This window comes from Prenolepis imparis, unplaced genomic scaffold (genome assembly GCF_030444845.1).
Source record: "Prenolepis imparis isolate NDT839.2.m4 unplaced genomic scaffold, iyPreImpa1.0 SCAF_3, whole genome shotgun sequence".
NCBI classification, from domain to species: domain Eukaryota; kingdom Metazoa; phylum Arthropoda; class Insecta; order Hymenoptera; family Formicidae; genus Prenolepis; species Prenolepis imparis.
Window position 1 is genome coordinate 10,057,714 of NW_028141161.1, and position 17,598 is coordinate 10,075,311.

General features: G+C 39.6%; 1 protein-coding gene across 2 annotated transcripts in view; it reads right to left on the bottom strand.

Annotated features, from left to right (window-relative positions):
* Nucleotides 1-1,290, bottom strand: part of LOC145933361 (uncharacterized) — a 44,352-nt gene extending 43,062 nt beyond the window's left edge. For both annotated transcript variants that reach the window (XM_083032988.1, XM_083032987.1), the window contains exon 1: nucleotides 112-1,290. In XM_083032988.1, the coding sequence (XP_082889114.1) occupies nucleotides 112-595 (484 nt within the window). In that variant the 5' untranslated portion in view covers nucleotides 596-1,290. The remainder of the gene's footprint in view (nucleotides 1-111) is intronic.
* Nucleotides 1,291-17,598: the final 16,308 nt, after the last annotated feature.

Genomic DNA, 17,598 nt, shown 5'->3' on the forward strand with positions numbered 1-17,598 from the left:
CCATATCTTGCCGTCAGCAAACTACTTCCAAATCTGTCGCACTTCAAATGACACCTCGAAAAACTCTATCGAGCTTGATTAGATCCTCCTATCGATCCCGTAGAGACTTACCGTGCTGATGTAGTTTGCCGCCGCCGACGGCCTGCTGTTGCGAATGCCTATGATGATGCGATTCCTGCTGATGCTGCTGCTGCTGCTGTTGCATTTGCTGCTGACGCGAGTCCCGTGCCATGATCGCGGCGATGCTGAAGTCGGTCGCGCATTGCCGGTTCGAGTTGCAATTGTTGTTGAGATTGTTCAGGAGGCTACTGTTCGGCGACGGGCTCGAGCTCTCGTCACCGTCGTCGCCGGCGCATCCGGACAATCCGGTGGGTACCGCGGGGGCGGCGGTGCCCTCGCCTTGCATCTTTCTGGCCAGATAGAGGTGATGTCGGGATTCCTCGTCGTCCTCTTCACTGCCGGCTCCTCCGCCGCCACCGCCGCCGCCTCCGCCTCCGTCACCACCGCCGCCGCCGCCGCCGCCACCGTCGCCGAACGAGGTCAGTGTCAGTCCGTTTCTCTTCCTACCGGTGAGGCCTCGCGACTCCAGCAACATCACCTCGCGCGCTGCTTCCTGGGCCACGTGGGGTCTATCGGTGAACTAATCGGAGCGAGTCTCGAGGCCGATTCGCTTGACGTCGCGACGTCGCTACGGGCGTCGTGCGCCGCGACAACAATGCCGATGATCGCGGTGCTGATAATCGCTGTCCGGTAGACGATGCGAGCTTCTATCCTTGATACGCGAGTGCCGATAAAACGGCATCAGCATTATCTCCTCCGCCGGCGAGAGTAGCTCCGGTTCCTCGTTGTCGACATGCGCGCGAGCACGCGTGCGAGGAAATTGACGGTGCGCGAGGCGAGAGGATTCGAGGGCGCGGATTGATCGCGGCCGAGAGTCGACAGGTCGGTTCTGATCGGTCGATGACGGATAGATTTTCGTAGCACAACACTGCGAAAGCACGATCGTTAAGTGGCTAGCCGTGACATTTAGCGTGATCCGAGATGATGATGATGATGAAGACTCGATGCCGGCGAGTGATGGTCAGAGAGGCACTCTTCGTCAATGATGCGTGGACCTCGAGGTGTTACGTCGTCGCGAGAAAGTACACAGTTCGCCTCTCTCTATCGCGCGCGCGAAATGCGAAGCCGGGCTTGATGTGTCGTTTATCACTCCAGACCGCGCGAGGCGAAACGTGGCGCGGACAGAGCGGAGAAACGACAGACCGACCGGGTTGCCCGAGAGACTGACCCGCGCCACCGCCGGTCGCCTCTTCGTTTCGGTCCCCACCCGCCACGCGATCATCACGGCTCGGTCGGACGTCGGAGTCAAAGGGATGGTGGAAACACCAAGAGCGGGAGCGAGATGAAAGGATACCCTGCGGGTGTCGATGGGCGGTTTCTCCGCCAAACGCTCCGCCTCTGGGATCAGCACCCAACTCCGCCTGCAGGGTCTCACCCGGGTTTGCGGAACCCACCTCGAAGTTCCCCTAAACGTTATTACCCTGTCCTTCTTTCTCTCGCCTCTGCTTGGTTCCTCTCTTTCTGTCGCGCCCATGTCAGACCGAAACTGCCAACCGCGGCGGCCGACGATACATACAAACATGCTCAAATCGTCATCAGCAGGAGGCTGGCTCTCTCTCTCTCTTTCTTTTTCCCTCTCTTTCTTCCTTCCTCTCTTGGTCAGTTGGTGGTGGTCGTCGCCGCCGTCGTCCTAGTCGTCGTCGTCGTCATCATCTTCGTCATCATCATCATCGTCATCATAGCTGCTCACCCAGGGTGTCCCTCCTCGTCGCGCGTTGCTTTTTTCCACGCCGTCTACCGCTACCCTCTCTCATTCTCTTTCTCGCGTCCTTGTCCCTTCTCCTCCATTCTCCCTCTCCTTATTTTGCCCCTCCAATTTCGTGGTGAACCGCTCCGCCTGTCGCGCTCGCGCGCTCGTACGTCCACACGTACATAGCGAGGTAGGGTGGTACGCGGTATTATGGTCTCGTACGCGCCATCCAGCTACGGCAGCTGCCATTTTTTCTTACAAGAGGGGGGCAATTGCTGACAGGGACCGCTTTCCTCCGCGCTATAGTAGTATGCCGCGACTCTGGTCTCTCCTTCTTTCTTTTTCCTCCTCTCACACCCTCTTTCCATCTCTCTTTCTCGGTCCTCTCACTCTGCCGCTCTCTCGAGCTCAATTTATTGTTTTACTGGCGGAGCTTTAAACACGGCAGAGCAACGGTGGCGGCTAACGCAGGTGGGTGGTTAGCTCGCTGCTGGCTGGCCGGGTGGTGGGTAGTCGAGTGGGTGATGGTTACTCGCTTCGGCTGGGTTCGTCGAGTAGAGAGAGGCGTGGGAGTATATCGTCGTACATATTCCTTTTTTTCTCTGGGAAATCCCGTCAACGTCTACTACCTCGGATATATGCTACACTTCGCCGCGATCACGCTCTTATTATTTTTGATCCCGCTCTCTCACACGTATACATTGTACTCTCTATCTTCCGAATCTCTCTCGTTTGATCCGAGAGAGATCGGCATCTCACGATACTCGCGAATATTTCCGCAAAAAGCGCGTTCCACCTTGTCGATCTCACAGCGATTAGAGCAGCGATTTTTATCGAGCTTTCTGTACGTCATCTCTTCTTATAATAGTATATATGCGCATGCGTTTCTTTGATGTAGGTCGTGGTACAGTCTCGCGATATGCAAAACATTTCCACATATTTTATATTTATAACACTTCGTTTCTCTTTACAATCCATATAGAAATTTCCCAAGATTTGCCCAAGATATGCAGCATAGATTCCAAATAAAATGCCTAAATTTGTTTCAAATAGATTTATCGTACCAATACAATATTAATTAAAAATCTCATTTTTATTCTAAAAGGGAGAAAAAGTCGAGGCTCGAGTCCGCGTGGACATGCCTTATAAAAAGTTAGAGATAACGCGAGAAAGAACGAGACGCGACAAGAAAAACGAAAGGACGTGAGAAGAAAATCCGAAACGCCAATAAGAAGCGATATTTCGCCAATAAGACGAGCTCATTTTGCGAGTCGACAAAGTTCGACTTTTCTATTAGATCTAATGGTCATCGCTCGATGACTCCGCGCGGACTCCACGTGGACTCCACGTGTTTTCTAAATGAGAAAAATCAATATGCCATGTGGATCACAACGCATCTCCGAAACCACGATTTTCTATTAAACTATGGAAATAAAACAATTATGTACGAACGATAACTCCGCGCGGATTATAATTAATACACATTAATGTTTTAAGAAATCCTTTGTCTATTCCTTGCTATCTCTATTCTTTTTCTAAATAGTGATTTTAATATTTATTAGAACAACACAAACGTGCGCGTAGCGCGCGCGCATTCTACAATTTTATGTTAAAAAGAATGATATTTTTAAAAAATTATATAAAGTTTTAACTCGATTAATATTTTTTGACGGAAATCAGCTGATAACTGTCAAAAAATATTAATCAAAGATAAGGTATTATAACATATTATTTACAACATATTACTATTTTAATTTTTATAACACATTATTATTTTAAAATTTAATTAGCAAATTTTCGCTTTATTAATATTTTTTGACAGAAATCAGCTGATTTTAAAGCGTTAATTTGCTAATTAATTTTTAAAATAATAATATGTTATAAAAATTAAAATAATATATTTTAAATAATATGTATGTTATAATAAATACTTTAAACTCGATTAATATTTTTGACAGTTATCAGCTGATTTCTATCAAAAAATATTATAATCGAGTTAAAACAAACTTTATATTATTTTTTTGAAAATATTCTTTTTAACATAAAATCAGAGAATGGTGCGCGCGTAGCGCTTGTGTTATTCTAATAAAATAAAAACTAAAAGTATATTAATTTCTTTGTTTATCGCGCTATGCAGTGTACTTTCTTGCACTTAATTTTCGCTATAGGCTGGATATAAAATCTGTCAAGCGTTTAATTAAAACACGGTTATTAATCGTAAGATAAAATATATATAGTATCTGTTCTTAAAATCTGATTCTATCTCTATAGAAGTCTCTTATGATATTTGTAATTAATTTTTTGGCTCTATTTTAATCCAGAGTATCAATAAAAATTCAGTATTGATCAATGCTAATTAGATTATTATAAATTTTTATCTAAGTAAAGTATTTTAAATATTCTGCTTAATTGTAATGTTGAATAAAAATCGAAAAAATATTTATTGAATATACAATTTAAATCAAAAATTTAAAAACTCGATCAGGTATTTATCTCAAATGTATAACAATTCTTCATTACTTTGTAGATTTTGCTTTATTCTTTTTTTACTAGCGATTTTATTTTTTTTCTCTAGCAGTAATTACCGCCATTTCTTAAAGAGCGAGAAGTATATAAGAGATACGCAAAATAAAAGATCCAAATATCAAGATCTTTCCTATCCTCCAAGCTGTATCGATCGCAAGCGATGGAGCTGCACGTCTTCGTTTACGTCTGTATCCCCTCGAAATCTCCTTTTATCCCGCCTCTTCACGATTCGGCGCGCTATTATCGTCGTTATTGCCATTTGTCGAGGTACGGGAAAGTACGCGTGCGCCAGCAGCTGCAACATCGAACTACTTTTTCCGCTGGGCGATTCTCCGACAGAAGTATTACGGTCGAAATAATGTTATCCTCGGCCGGAACGAGCGTCGAAGATGAATGAGGGTTGGAGCTCGCTTACTCTGCATCGCCGGCACTTTTTCCTCCCTCATCCCCTCTCCCTCCGTCTGCACCCCGCGAGATATTATTTCGTCGAATATCTCGCGAGTCGTTTCGAATGCAGCATTTTACTGGAGATAAGTTTTGACTTTAACTGTGATTCGGATCCTCGTAAAAAGACCTCGAGATATCATTGGATCCTTCGCACGAAGCGGAGTTATATTTCCATTGTGATTAAATTGTCAATTAAATCGAGAGAATCTCGAACAAGGAGATAATAAAATATATATCTCCCATGATTATTGGAGTTTATATTGTAAGATAATGCACAATCGCACGTATATTTCGAATAAATAAATCTTTAATAAAAATAAAAATTACTACTGCAATTAAGAATATTTTCTTAGATATACTTTAGTTCTCGTATATCTCTCTCTTCCCTTATTGCTGGGATAATTCATTATTATTAGAGTTTCGCGAAGTCTCATATTTTTCTAACGCGTGCAAATTTCTAAATTATCGGTCGCAATTAAAAGAATTAATTTAACTGGTAATCTCGAGTCGTGTGTGCGCAGTGGCGCGAAAACGCAAGTCGGCAAACTGCGCGAAATAATTAACGTCGCGCTAAGGCGGTACGGAGGTGGTTAACGAAGAGAAGCGGCGTGCTCGAAAATAAGAAGGTATATTCGGCGCGCAGGCGGAGGCATATTACCCCGGATATTATTATAATAAAGCAGGAAATTACCTCGTATGATAAATGCGCGGGTAGCGATGCGGCCTCGTAAATTATATCATCAGCGGATTATCGTAATTACACAGCGCGGCATATCGCGGGAGAGAAAACAACGCAATGCCCGGTCGTTGTTGCTTGCCATCGCCGCCGCTCTGCTGCGGAGAGGAAGGAAAGGGGGACTGAAAATCTCGCGATTTGCGCGGTACGTTGTGTTATTATCCCGCGGGTGGTAAACGTAATCGTTCGCGCGCGCACAAATTGTGAGCCGTGCGAAACAGTTAATCGAGGCGTGACGCGATTCCGGCGGCCCGATATATTTTATGCGCGATCCGATATCGATCCCGCGCTTTCATCCCCGCGACCGGAAACGACCGACGCGTTCCCCACACGGTTACCAGTTATCGTGTTATCGGGCCCGACTTTCGGCGAGGTTGCGCCCAATTCACGTTTCTGCGGCTCGATCGAGCAGTTAATTTAATTAATCGATCCGGCGCAGGCGGAATCGCTAATTTCGGCAGGCAAAAGTGCCGAGAAAATAAAGCTGCAAATTTTTGTTGGATACAATCTGACACGCTGTAATTTTCAATATTAAGTATTTTGATAATTAAGCCATAAAGCAAATCTTCATTAAGCTCTGAATAAAAACCAAGAAACTTCCACTATATTTATTCACATCTTCGGATTAATTCGCTAAATGTCTATTTTTAAACGTCGAATAGATTATAATAAACGCTGTTTTTCTTTCTCAAATGGATGATTAAAAAAGAATTGATATGAAAGGCAGTTATATAAATAAGGCGCAATAAAAATCTCATTAAGTTTAATAAGTACAGAGTTATCCAATTTAATTATTGCCAAGCTGTGGCGAAGAATAGCGATTTTCTATTCGCAATTAGCATACTATGTAACACGTGCAGGGACAAACCGACGCGACCGAAACCTGCCGTAGTGATTCCGCTCCTATCTTTGCAAACACCGGTAATTAGAAATGCCTATGAGAGACGACGCGCGACCATAGTGTCAATTAGCGGTGGCAACGACGTGAGCGGTTAACTAATTACGTATTACGTACGCGCGGTATGCACTTTTATGTTCGCCGAACGATGTACGATCAAGATTGAGCTGAGGCTTTAAATTAATTATCTGCTTTTTCAGTCTTTCTTAACGCGATTACTATTATATTCTCGCATCGGCAATTAACGCCTATAATCGAGATCGCCATTTTATTGTAAGATTGACAAGCCTGAGAAGCATGTGGAAAAAAATTGAGAAATAACATAGCTACCGATAATGATAAATTAATTTTACGATCTAAGATTCTAGACGTAACGTAAGAATTGATAAATGCATTTATAAATGTATACGAAGATTGTCTGAGAAAAAAATTCTAATATAATTAATGATAATAGATTAACGCAAAATATTGTCCAAAATTTCTCTTCTCGAATGTGATATGTTTTGCGCGTTTCTTCCCACGTAAGACCGCCCAACTTTTCGAGGAGTTAATATCATTTACGTGTCAACGTTTACGCCGTCGAGCGCGTAAACGCGGCATCTTGCGAGCTTCTAAAAAGCTACGCCTTGGTGTATCAAAGAGAATACCGCCGCACCGCTTCCGGTCGTTCGGCTCTTCCGCCCACCGCCGCGGCTTTTTCGTCCCGAATAATCTGCCGCCGCCGCACGGCGGCGGTTATTGCCTGCATTACGATCAGGTGAACTCGTTTAATACTCGTAGACCAGCGAAAACCACTTCAAAGGACCGCGTCAGAACAGACGCTCCTCGGCACGACCTTTGTAACTTTATGTATCTTCAACGCGGTAAAAAAGATCTTTCTCGACCTCGGCACCATGCCATGAACGAACAACCAGATAAACTTGGTCGACGAATGGATAATAATAAAAATTGAGTTCAATATTTCTTCCAGATTTCATAGAAAATTTTTAAGAAACTTATCAAACATATAACATCAAAGGAAAATTAAAAAATAATTTGTTTAATTGTCAAAGTACGCGCGAATTTTCCTCTTTCTCTTTCTTTGCAACACTTATTCTCAAACTGTTACGTGAAGTGTTTAAAATCTAAATTAAAAAAAAAAATTAACCATTACTCCAATAATTTCTATTTTTAAATTATAATTATTTATATAATAATTAATAAAAATTTATATAGTATTTTATATGTTTCTATTTCCTCTCTAAATAAAAAATATTTTATTTTATCACAGAAATAAATGTAGCTTCAGTAATTAATTGCTACTTTGACCAATTCTATCAAAAGTGAAATGTTAATGCATCATATTGAAACGCGTATATAGTATCAATGATAAAGACAGAATGCATAACGAATATTTACGCAATATCTGCTATATAGGACGAAGCAGATAACTACCGCGCAGTCTTCCAGTATAGATAATAAAGTCCAGACTAGGAAAATAAACTGTGATTTAATTATGTTTAAACATCACGTAGACAATACATAAGCAAAATTACACATATGCATAACTTTATAGTCTAACAGTCTACGGCACAAACTCGTTTTATACGCGCGAATATAATGCCGCCGCGCAGATTAATGCTTCGCGATTCTACACGTCGTATCGTTCTAGACGTAGCGCGATTTATATTCGCACGAACATGCCGTGAAACGAGCAATTATTGTTATAGCCATTTTGTGCTGCACCGATTAATACCGCGTTTCACGATCGTATCGATCCCGCAAAATTGATTCGCGCTCAGCAATCGTCGTTAGGAAATAACTTTTCGCTATTACGATCTGCTGAGTCCTCACGTGATTTATGCGCCACTCATTTATTTTACGTACGTACAATTTTGAACAATGTTTACGTATCATACATGACAAAATAAATATTTCACGTTTATATAATTTTTATTAATTTAGAACTCAAGTATGAGATTGTAAATAGTTGAAATCTCTCTTGTACAGAAATATCTATTGAATCATCATATAATAATTTCATTATGCATCCATTCTACTAAAAAATATTACATACTGTTAATCAAGATATATGATCGTGAGAATAAAATGGTGCACTGTTTCTGCATTTTCAAGAAAAGATTCGGAAACGATTCGATCGAGAAGAAGACATTAATCGCCTAACAGGAGGTCTCCGTCTGTAAGGGTGTCCCGAAACGGTCAATCACACGAGATAGGCGGTTCTTTCTCTCGGCTATCCGCCGATAGACCTCCCAATGAACTTTCGGGATTGCCACGGGCATCGACGGGGTTGCTGCTTCGTTTGGGGAAGCCTGTGTAATCTGCTTAGCTCTGACGCTGATCCGGACAAATCACTGCGCGGTTACGCGGCACTTATTCCCGTCTTTCGATGCTTCTTCATTCTCGTTCTACCCGTGCATTTCGAACCCACACCAATCCGATCGATACACGCGTCGAGTTTCGATTGAATAGATAAAAAAAATGCGACGCGTCAATCTTGCGGTAAACGCGCGAAAGGCGATAGTCATCCGCTGTGTGTTATGCGACATGTTTTATTTATTTTATTATAATCATTTCATGAAATTAATTTATGATTATAAATATTGGAATTTTATATTATTTAATTTGTGATCATGTTTGTTATCAGCACAAAATTACTTTTATTTACTTTAAAATTAAGATTCTTCAAGAGTGTCGGTTAATTAACGAAGAATAGCAAGTGTCATAAAATAAATTAAGTCAAATGAAACTTAAGAAATGTCACTTGTGTCGTGACAACCGTGAATGTTTGGAGCTTATCAAGTCTTGCAGAAATATCAGTACAAGAAAAACGACGCAAAACAATGCTCGCTTAGTAATAATAGCAGTACTATTAAGCATCGTGTCCGCGTCATTAAGGAGAGTGCTCTTTACCTTTCCTTACGGTTTTTATTGCCCTCGACCGTGACGCACGAGTTAACTACGGTATTCGAGTATTTTTGCAACATTATCTCTCAAGATAATACTATCGACCCCTTTACAAAAAGCATTGGCTGCTTTTCAACGAAATAATTTATTAATCGGGTGCTTCTCGTTGTTTCAAATAAAGTTTCAAATATAAATGCAAACTTATGTCACAGTTGCTCTTTTGTAAAAAAAAAATTAAAGAAAAAATCTTTTACTTTTGTGAAATAAAATTTTGCTTCAAATAAAATTGTTTAAAAAGTGATAAATACTTATGAATAAATAAATAAATATGTGTGTATATATGTATAGTATATATAGTTACTAATAATTGTTAATATAATATGAAATATTTTGTTTCTCATTCAATTCTCGATAAGGTATTACGTATTGCATGATATAGTTTATAGCTGTGAGTCAAAATCAATTGAGTTGAAAACGACAGCAATCGATAAAATGGCGCGTTTAGGGGTTGTAAAGCAATTTCGTAAAGACGTGAGGGAAGGCAGCGTGTCGTGACAAAGGACCATTGTCCATATCCTTCGAGCATGATTGACATCTGTTATACAACGAAACTCGGACGACTCCGAAAGTGGTTCGGTTAGGCTTGCGGTTTTGGCGGGCGCAGCCGTGCGCGTTTACGTCGGCTTATAATGCCGACCACGTGGCAGTCGTAGCGCGATATTTAATATCACAAAACGAGAGAACAACGATCGAGTCGAAACAGAGGGCCAAACAAGATCACATGACGGCTCGCAATGGGCCAAACAACGAAACCTTTGATGGCCGCTGACCGCGTTTGGACAGACAAATATATGTATAATGATAAAGAGCGCAAATTTTTTTTGAAAAAACAATTTTGATTTTCCTCAGATCCCTTCCAATAATATATCTTACGCGCAAAAAGAGAAAAACTTCGAAAACATTTGATTTTGATACATAATTACTCTAAAATTATATAAATTTTATAAATGTTGAAATATGTCAAAAAGAGAGAATCTTTATTACTCTGTCTATTAAACACTCGTATTTATGTACATGATTTAAAAAGTAATATAAATAAGCTTTAAGTAGAAATTAACGGATTAAAAAACAGTAACTATAAAAGATTTCCAATAGTTCTAACATAAATAAAAATTAGGAAATTCAAGAGATTTTAACAAGCAGAAATTCAGAAAAATTTAGTTTTAAAATACGAAAATTTGACCAAGCCAAAATATAAAAGCTTCACAAATCAACAACTCGAAAATTCATAATTCTAAAGTTCTATAGTTTTATTTATTATTGCTGCGATAGCATATAACAGCAAGAAGTAAGTTCGTTTTTCTTATTCGTTCACGATTTCGAGACTCGTACAGAGATTCGAGTATATAATTCGATTTCCTTTGTGCCAGCAGAGAGAGCACAAGATGTATGCCTCGCTGCCCCCTCGGTCGCCATGGCGACCATCTCGAAAAGACAGCGGCTTAATTAAAAGCTGATTCGTTCTCCACCTTGCCAATTTTCTTAGCGGATACCGCTTGAAACCACTTAATCGCCCGACCGCAGAAGTGCCACCAATTTGCCGGGTATACAGCGCGTCTGTTCGAAGATTCTCGAGGGATGGAAGGCTAGGAAAGGTTGGGTGGAAAGAAGAAGAAGAAAGAGAAAGAGGAGTCGAAAGGAACGGAACGATCGCAGTTGGCACCCAGAGCCTTTGAGCTAATCCCGGAATCAATCGGAGAGGCACGAACGTCTATCAAGTCGCGGTTGCCCGAAGTCGCCTCAGCTGCTAGACTTTTCGAACTTTCCACAGGGTGTTTTTTTTTTATTAGCGAGATTCGCTATTGTTTCAGCTAGGCGGCTATTCGACGGAATTGTCAGAAAAATTCGCGTACACAAATCTTGATTTATTTAATTATATATTCAGTTTTCTTTCTCTAATATTTTTAATTTTATATTCAATTTACTCTAATATTTTTTCACTGTGCAGCAATATACAGCAAGATTATCAGAAATAAAAATTTCTACAAAAGACTTACGTATTTCCTACATTAGGACTAAAATATTAATTTTATTAAAACTTCTCGACAATTATTTTGTAATACATAAATTTTGTCTTGTATAAATTTGTTCTCTTTGTGCGCCGCGATAATTTAAATCCATACTACTAGCTCATAGCACGCCTCAATCAAAATTCCATCACGAAAGACGAAGGAAAAGCCGCGTTGTTTTTTTTTTTTTGCCGTATGTTTTCCCGACAGCAACGAGCAAGTTTTTCGCGTCTCATCGCCTCGGTGATCCCGAGCGGCGTTTCGCGCATTATTTCGCCACGAAATTGGCCGCTTTTTGTCTCGGTCTCGGCGCGGTCGAGAGAACAGAGAATACGCTGGAGAACGTTGGAGAACAGGACGAAGGAGGGGAAGGAGAGAGAGAAAAAGAGAGAAAGAGAGAGGACAAAGATCCAGAGAAGCGGCGTTATCCTCCGGGATGAATATGATGTAAATAAATGACGAGCTGCCCTTAAGGGAGTGGATATTAGAGTGGGGGTAAGAAGTGTTATGAAACATAATTAGCGGCCGCCGCCACTGACTCGCGATGATTACAGGGCGGTGAAGCGAAAGTCGTATGGCGCGCGATGGCGGCGAGAAGGGAGCCGGTGTGTCGGGATAGATTTCCTGGGCTACGAGAGAGCTACTACCTTCTTGCCTTCTCTCTTACCACACATTCGCGCGAGCGAATGGCCGCCGACACACGCGCGACTTCACACCCACGTGAAAGATTGCAGACGCATGTATATTCGCACGAGCGTGTGAATACACACACACACACACACACACACACATATACAATGTGTGGACGTGCACGTGGTACACACCGGCCGCCTACGTGTCGGCTTAGTCACTGGCGTCGAAATAATTCGCGGCTCCTTAAAAGTTCAATTTTTTGCAAACTTGAATAAAGACATGAATAAATTCGGACTGATTGGAAATTTTTTTCATTTAAAATAACTTTTGCAAAATATGTGGAGAAATAATTAAGAATATTTTAAGCTATACAATAACGGACTGAATATGATAAATCAAACAGATTAAATTAAAATTCTTCTTAATTAATTTTCAAATAGTTTTATTTGAATTTTTTACTTCTCTTTGAATATCTGTAGAAAATTATGTATATAGATGTCAACTCTTTCTGTTAAATCTAGAAGCATTTTTATATCTTCAATATTTCAAACTCTGGTGTGATTCTAATAGAATTGGCAGTAAATGATTAAAAGTCGGAAATATAATAGGCGTGAAATTTATCATTTATGATTCTAATAATTGATCCCTCCCGTCTGGACACCTATAATGAACCGTCATTCTATTGACATATCTTTGTTAGAACACTGCCCCGACTTTATGAATATATCATATCGATTTAATCCTGACAAAGTTACATTACATAGTCTACCGATTATTAGAATTTAACAACAACCTCTTTCGATTATCGGACCTGTCGCAATCAATCAAACGTGTCTAGACGTTTAATATACTTTGGTCGTCTTAAAATTATTCAAGCTATTATAGAGACCGATGTGCAGAATATGGACCGCGCTCGCTTTCAATTCTCAAGAATATCGAACAGGAAAGGCGATGGACTACGCCAATGCTACATGGTGTGTACGTACGTACGCGAGCTTAATGGTCGCCGGGTATAGTAATTGGTACCGATGCTCCATAAGCCGGTGTCGGGCCGGTAGGTGGGCGGTTCCTTGATCTTTTTACGGATTTAATGATCGACCGTTGAAAACGAACGAATACGCGGCGAGTCCTTCGTCCTCTTCCTGCCGAAGCAGAGATGGAGACGTGTCATCTCAATGGATCAACTTCTCTCGTAATTAAAGTAATTTTTTATTACAATTCAATATTCAGGAAAACTCCTATTATGAAATCTGATTAATTTCCTAATCAAAAATGGCATTATATTTTCGATGAAGCGGATAAAAGATAATTTCATTTTTACTACTTATTTTTGTAAAAAAAAAAAAAAAAAAAAAAAAAAAAAAAAATAGTCACATATAAGATTATGAAGATATTTGTGGAAATTGAAAAACGAAATAAATTGAAGAGAGAGGAAAAAAAAGAGTTATTTTTATTCTTTTTTATATTTGGCCTCAAACTAACGCCGCGCACGTCAATTAAAAATTGACTATACAAAAAAAAAAATAAAACGTTCATTATAATTTCCATAAATCTCTAATCTAATTGGTTTATAAAATACTAATAAACAGAAATTTATTATGGTATGATAATGACGCAGATAACATAGAAGAAAATGTTCCACATCGTGTAGGATTAAAGGAAACTAAATTTGAAGCTGTAGGGAAGGTCTGCACCCTCGTCGAGGATTTTATCAGAGTCGCTAGCGCTCATTATCGTGAGAGAGAAAAGAAAGCCCCGTGGACACGAGAGGATCGATTAAGCTAAGGAGACTCAGAGGGCGATTGCGCGAGGTATCTAATTTATTAGCACAGCCATTCTCCATAATGTTTATAGCGACCGGGAGCGTCCTGCAGGATCGTCCTGTCCTGACGCGCGTACCGCCTTTCCGGAAAAGTATTCCCACAAATTTTTACGGTGCCTCGCGAAATAACTCCGGGACCACGGCTCTTTCCACCGGGCTAGAGTTGTTTAAGGGTGTTTTATTCGAAGGGGGGAGAGTAAAAGCGCGTTACAGTTGCCGAGAGAGACGGTGCCGACTTTGATCCGAAATTGCGAGGCTAAGTGACTGCACCTGCAGAATGGTGTATGAAATTTTTATGCAAATTTAGACGCGATGTAGGCCACCGGTATAAATAACGCGGCGCGCTTTTGTGGGCGAAATACACCCGTGGGGGGATTTCCAGAAGAGGGCCCCAAGCGACGCGCCGCGTTTACGATCGCTTGAACCAGAGGGAGGGAGGAAGGGACGATGGGGCAGACAGTAAGAGGTGGATGATAGTAATAGCCGAACGAGCTCTCTGATGTACTCGAAGCGTTTCGATGAGCGAAAAGCAATGTCCGCAAATAGATTAAAAATTCAATGCTGCTCAAATTGTGATTAAAACATCAAAGTCACAAGATTTCAATATTTCACCATTTCGGAATATATTAAAGATTTAGATTCTTAACATATTCTAATTCTAAACAAGAAAAGATAACGCTTAACATTTAAAAATTCTAAGATCTTAACTTTGTAAAATTTTATAGAATGTAAAGTTTAAAATAATAATTAAAAAAAAAATGTAGCATTTTAAAGTATTCTAATTTTCTACAAGAAATAGCTACGAATAGTAAAACTGTGAAATCTGCGATTCGTGGAATCGAAAATCTTAACATCGTAGAACCAGCAGATTCGAGGAGCCAAGGATGCATACACCACGATGGCACGTGAATCTAGCTAGTGGAACTGGAATAATAAATTGAAAGGACTGCACGAGGGAGCTACTCAACCTACCCCTTCTTAACCCTCGTATCCCTTTTCGCCCGCGCCACACGGAATATCCGGTATATCGTGGGATATTCGGCGACATATGCGTATGTGCACGGAGAGGCAATATGCAGAGAGAAACGAGAACATGAAACATACCGAAAGGTACATGGAAGAGAGTAAAACCCAATCCATACTTGCGGTTGAATTACGATAAAAAAAATTTAAAAATATCTGATTCTGTTTCATTAATAAATATCTGCTTAATTTAATCTAAACGAAATGTTTCTCGTAAATAATTTATTTCAGGGCAATCGATTAATATTTATACACAAATCAAAATAGCTTCTTAATTGTTTTACAAGCTTATTCTATTAAACATAATTAAAGAAAAAATATTTTATCCTAACATAAATCATAAGAAGAAATCATTATGCAATACGACTGAAACGATAAATCAATGAAAAAATAATGATAAAGTTTGTAATGTTATTGTCTTTATAGCATTACACACACAAGTGTCATTTAAGAAAATTCTAGTATAAAAAGTTACAAAACGAGCCTGAAACGAGTTCAAAAGCGCGAATCGGCCTTAAGATAGCAATACGGCGGTGTAGTCCGGCCACAGCTTGCGGGGATGCGAATCCGAGGCGCACCCCACGAATGTTAACGCGCCGCATTAGCCTGGTATTGGTTAGAAACGCGGTGGTGAGCAATAATTCTGATAACGCAGCATGTTGTCATGTTGCGCGGCATACGAAATGGTTCGCGCGCGTCTTTACGGTAAAGACAAAGCCACCCTTACTCCGTACTTGGAGCCACCCTTCGTCGCCGAAAGACGGCGAACATACGTGGCTCGCGATACCCCCTGAACAAACGCTTTCATACGACAATGGTTCTTTTAGCATCGCAATAACATTCGTTGTGTGTGTGTATATGATAATATTTTTTTTCTCTTTTAATATTTCTCTCTCTTTCCTTACTCACAATTTTTCGCACAAATCTACTTTGATATAAAAAAGCTATAAAAGTACTATTTTTTGCCACGCAAAAATTTATAATTCTTGTTAAAAAATTATCAAAGTAATATTATAAATATTATTTTTCGTTTGAAATATTATGACTAAAAAATTATATTTCCTTATCAAATTACTAAATCAATATTATCAATATATTATTTCGAATTTTTATATTTGGTCATCTATATGCTTAAATTAAGTTTGATTTAATAAGTCAATAAAAAAACATGATAAATGACAGGTATTTAAGATTGTAAATAAAAACTTATGGCAGCATTTGCAAGATTCAACGATGTCATCGCAACTCGCGGTGTTCTCAAACTCTCATACGGTGAAGATGTTTTTCCGCGATGGCAATATCGAATCCAATATCGTGGCAATAAATGGCCGGAGTATTATGTATCGGCCTAATAACGATCGTAATAAACTTACGAGTTACTTTATGAGACAACCCGACCGCTTATAGATAGCTCCCACTGCCGCGCCAGGTGACGCGTGCCGTAAAAATTTCGTCAATTTTATTCCGTGCCGTTAGTGCCCTTAGACGAGGCTACGAGATGCTCTTTTACTCGCAAGCAAATCGCGTTGACGTATCGAAATTGAAGTGCGGTCGTTTTTTTCGATGAATTGTGCGGTACGCAAAACGCGCTCTGTCAAGCGCGAAATTCAATTTCAACAATTCAACACGTGATTCAATTTCGTGGAGTTTATTATAATGAGGCTGCATCACATAGAAGATAATATATTGATGTATCAAGTTAAAAACATTCAAAAGAAAATAAATCGAAATCTGAAAATCCGGAATACTTATTGATAGCACTCGTTTGAACATTTATCTAGATTTCACAGACATATAACCAATATTGGTACGTTTTATTTTTTTTTATTTTATAGTTATATTTTGTTGTTTGAAATATGTATGTATCTGTATCCAATAAAGAACCATAAGTAAAAAGGCACAAGCAATCGAGTAAAATCGTGAAATAAAATTTTTGTCATATTCTAAACTATTGATTCTATAGTTGCAGTAATATTAATAATTATTTGAATATCAATTATACTGGGGAAAGTTTTTAACGAAGATTCTTAAGGTGTGGAAAACACACTTTTCTGTACCGAGAGTTCTATTCAGAGAAGAGCGTGAAGGATCTCTTGTTTTGACGTGGCCGATTTAGACTCGCGGCTGAGATTAAACTGTTTACGGTTAAAACTGCTGTGAATTACACACGCGCTGCTTTAATCCGTGATTTACGGCCGCAAAGATCGTAAGAGGGGTGAATTTGTCCGTGATCCCAATCTCCGTGGAGAATTTAACTGTGAACGCAAAGGGCGGCTCGCATGCACCCCTTGACTGATATCATTGGCGCATCCTAGATCGTTTAATTATACTTTAAGATCCTATTACATCTCGCTAAAAGGACCGAGTGTTCAGAGATATTTTCAGAAATTTAAAATAAAATTTGTAAAGTTAAATTAATTTAAACTTCTAAATCTTTAAAATTGCAAAAATAAGTTTAATAAAAAATGTGAAAGTTTCAAGATTCGAATATCAGAATATTTTTTAATATTTACACAATCCTCTATAAGAATTAAATATTTTCCAGATTCGAATATTCGATGATATGAGAAAATGAAGACATAAAAATTATGCTAATTGTAAGATATGAGTCTTTGGAACTTTCCAATTTCGAAAAATTAAAAATGCTAGAGGTATTGGTATTGAAAAAATGTCTAAAGTTTTTTAATACTTGTTAATAGAGATTATATGAAAGAACAATAAGTCTAT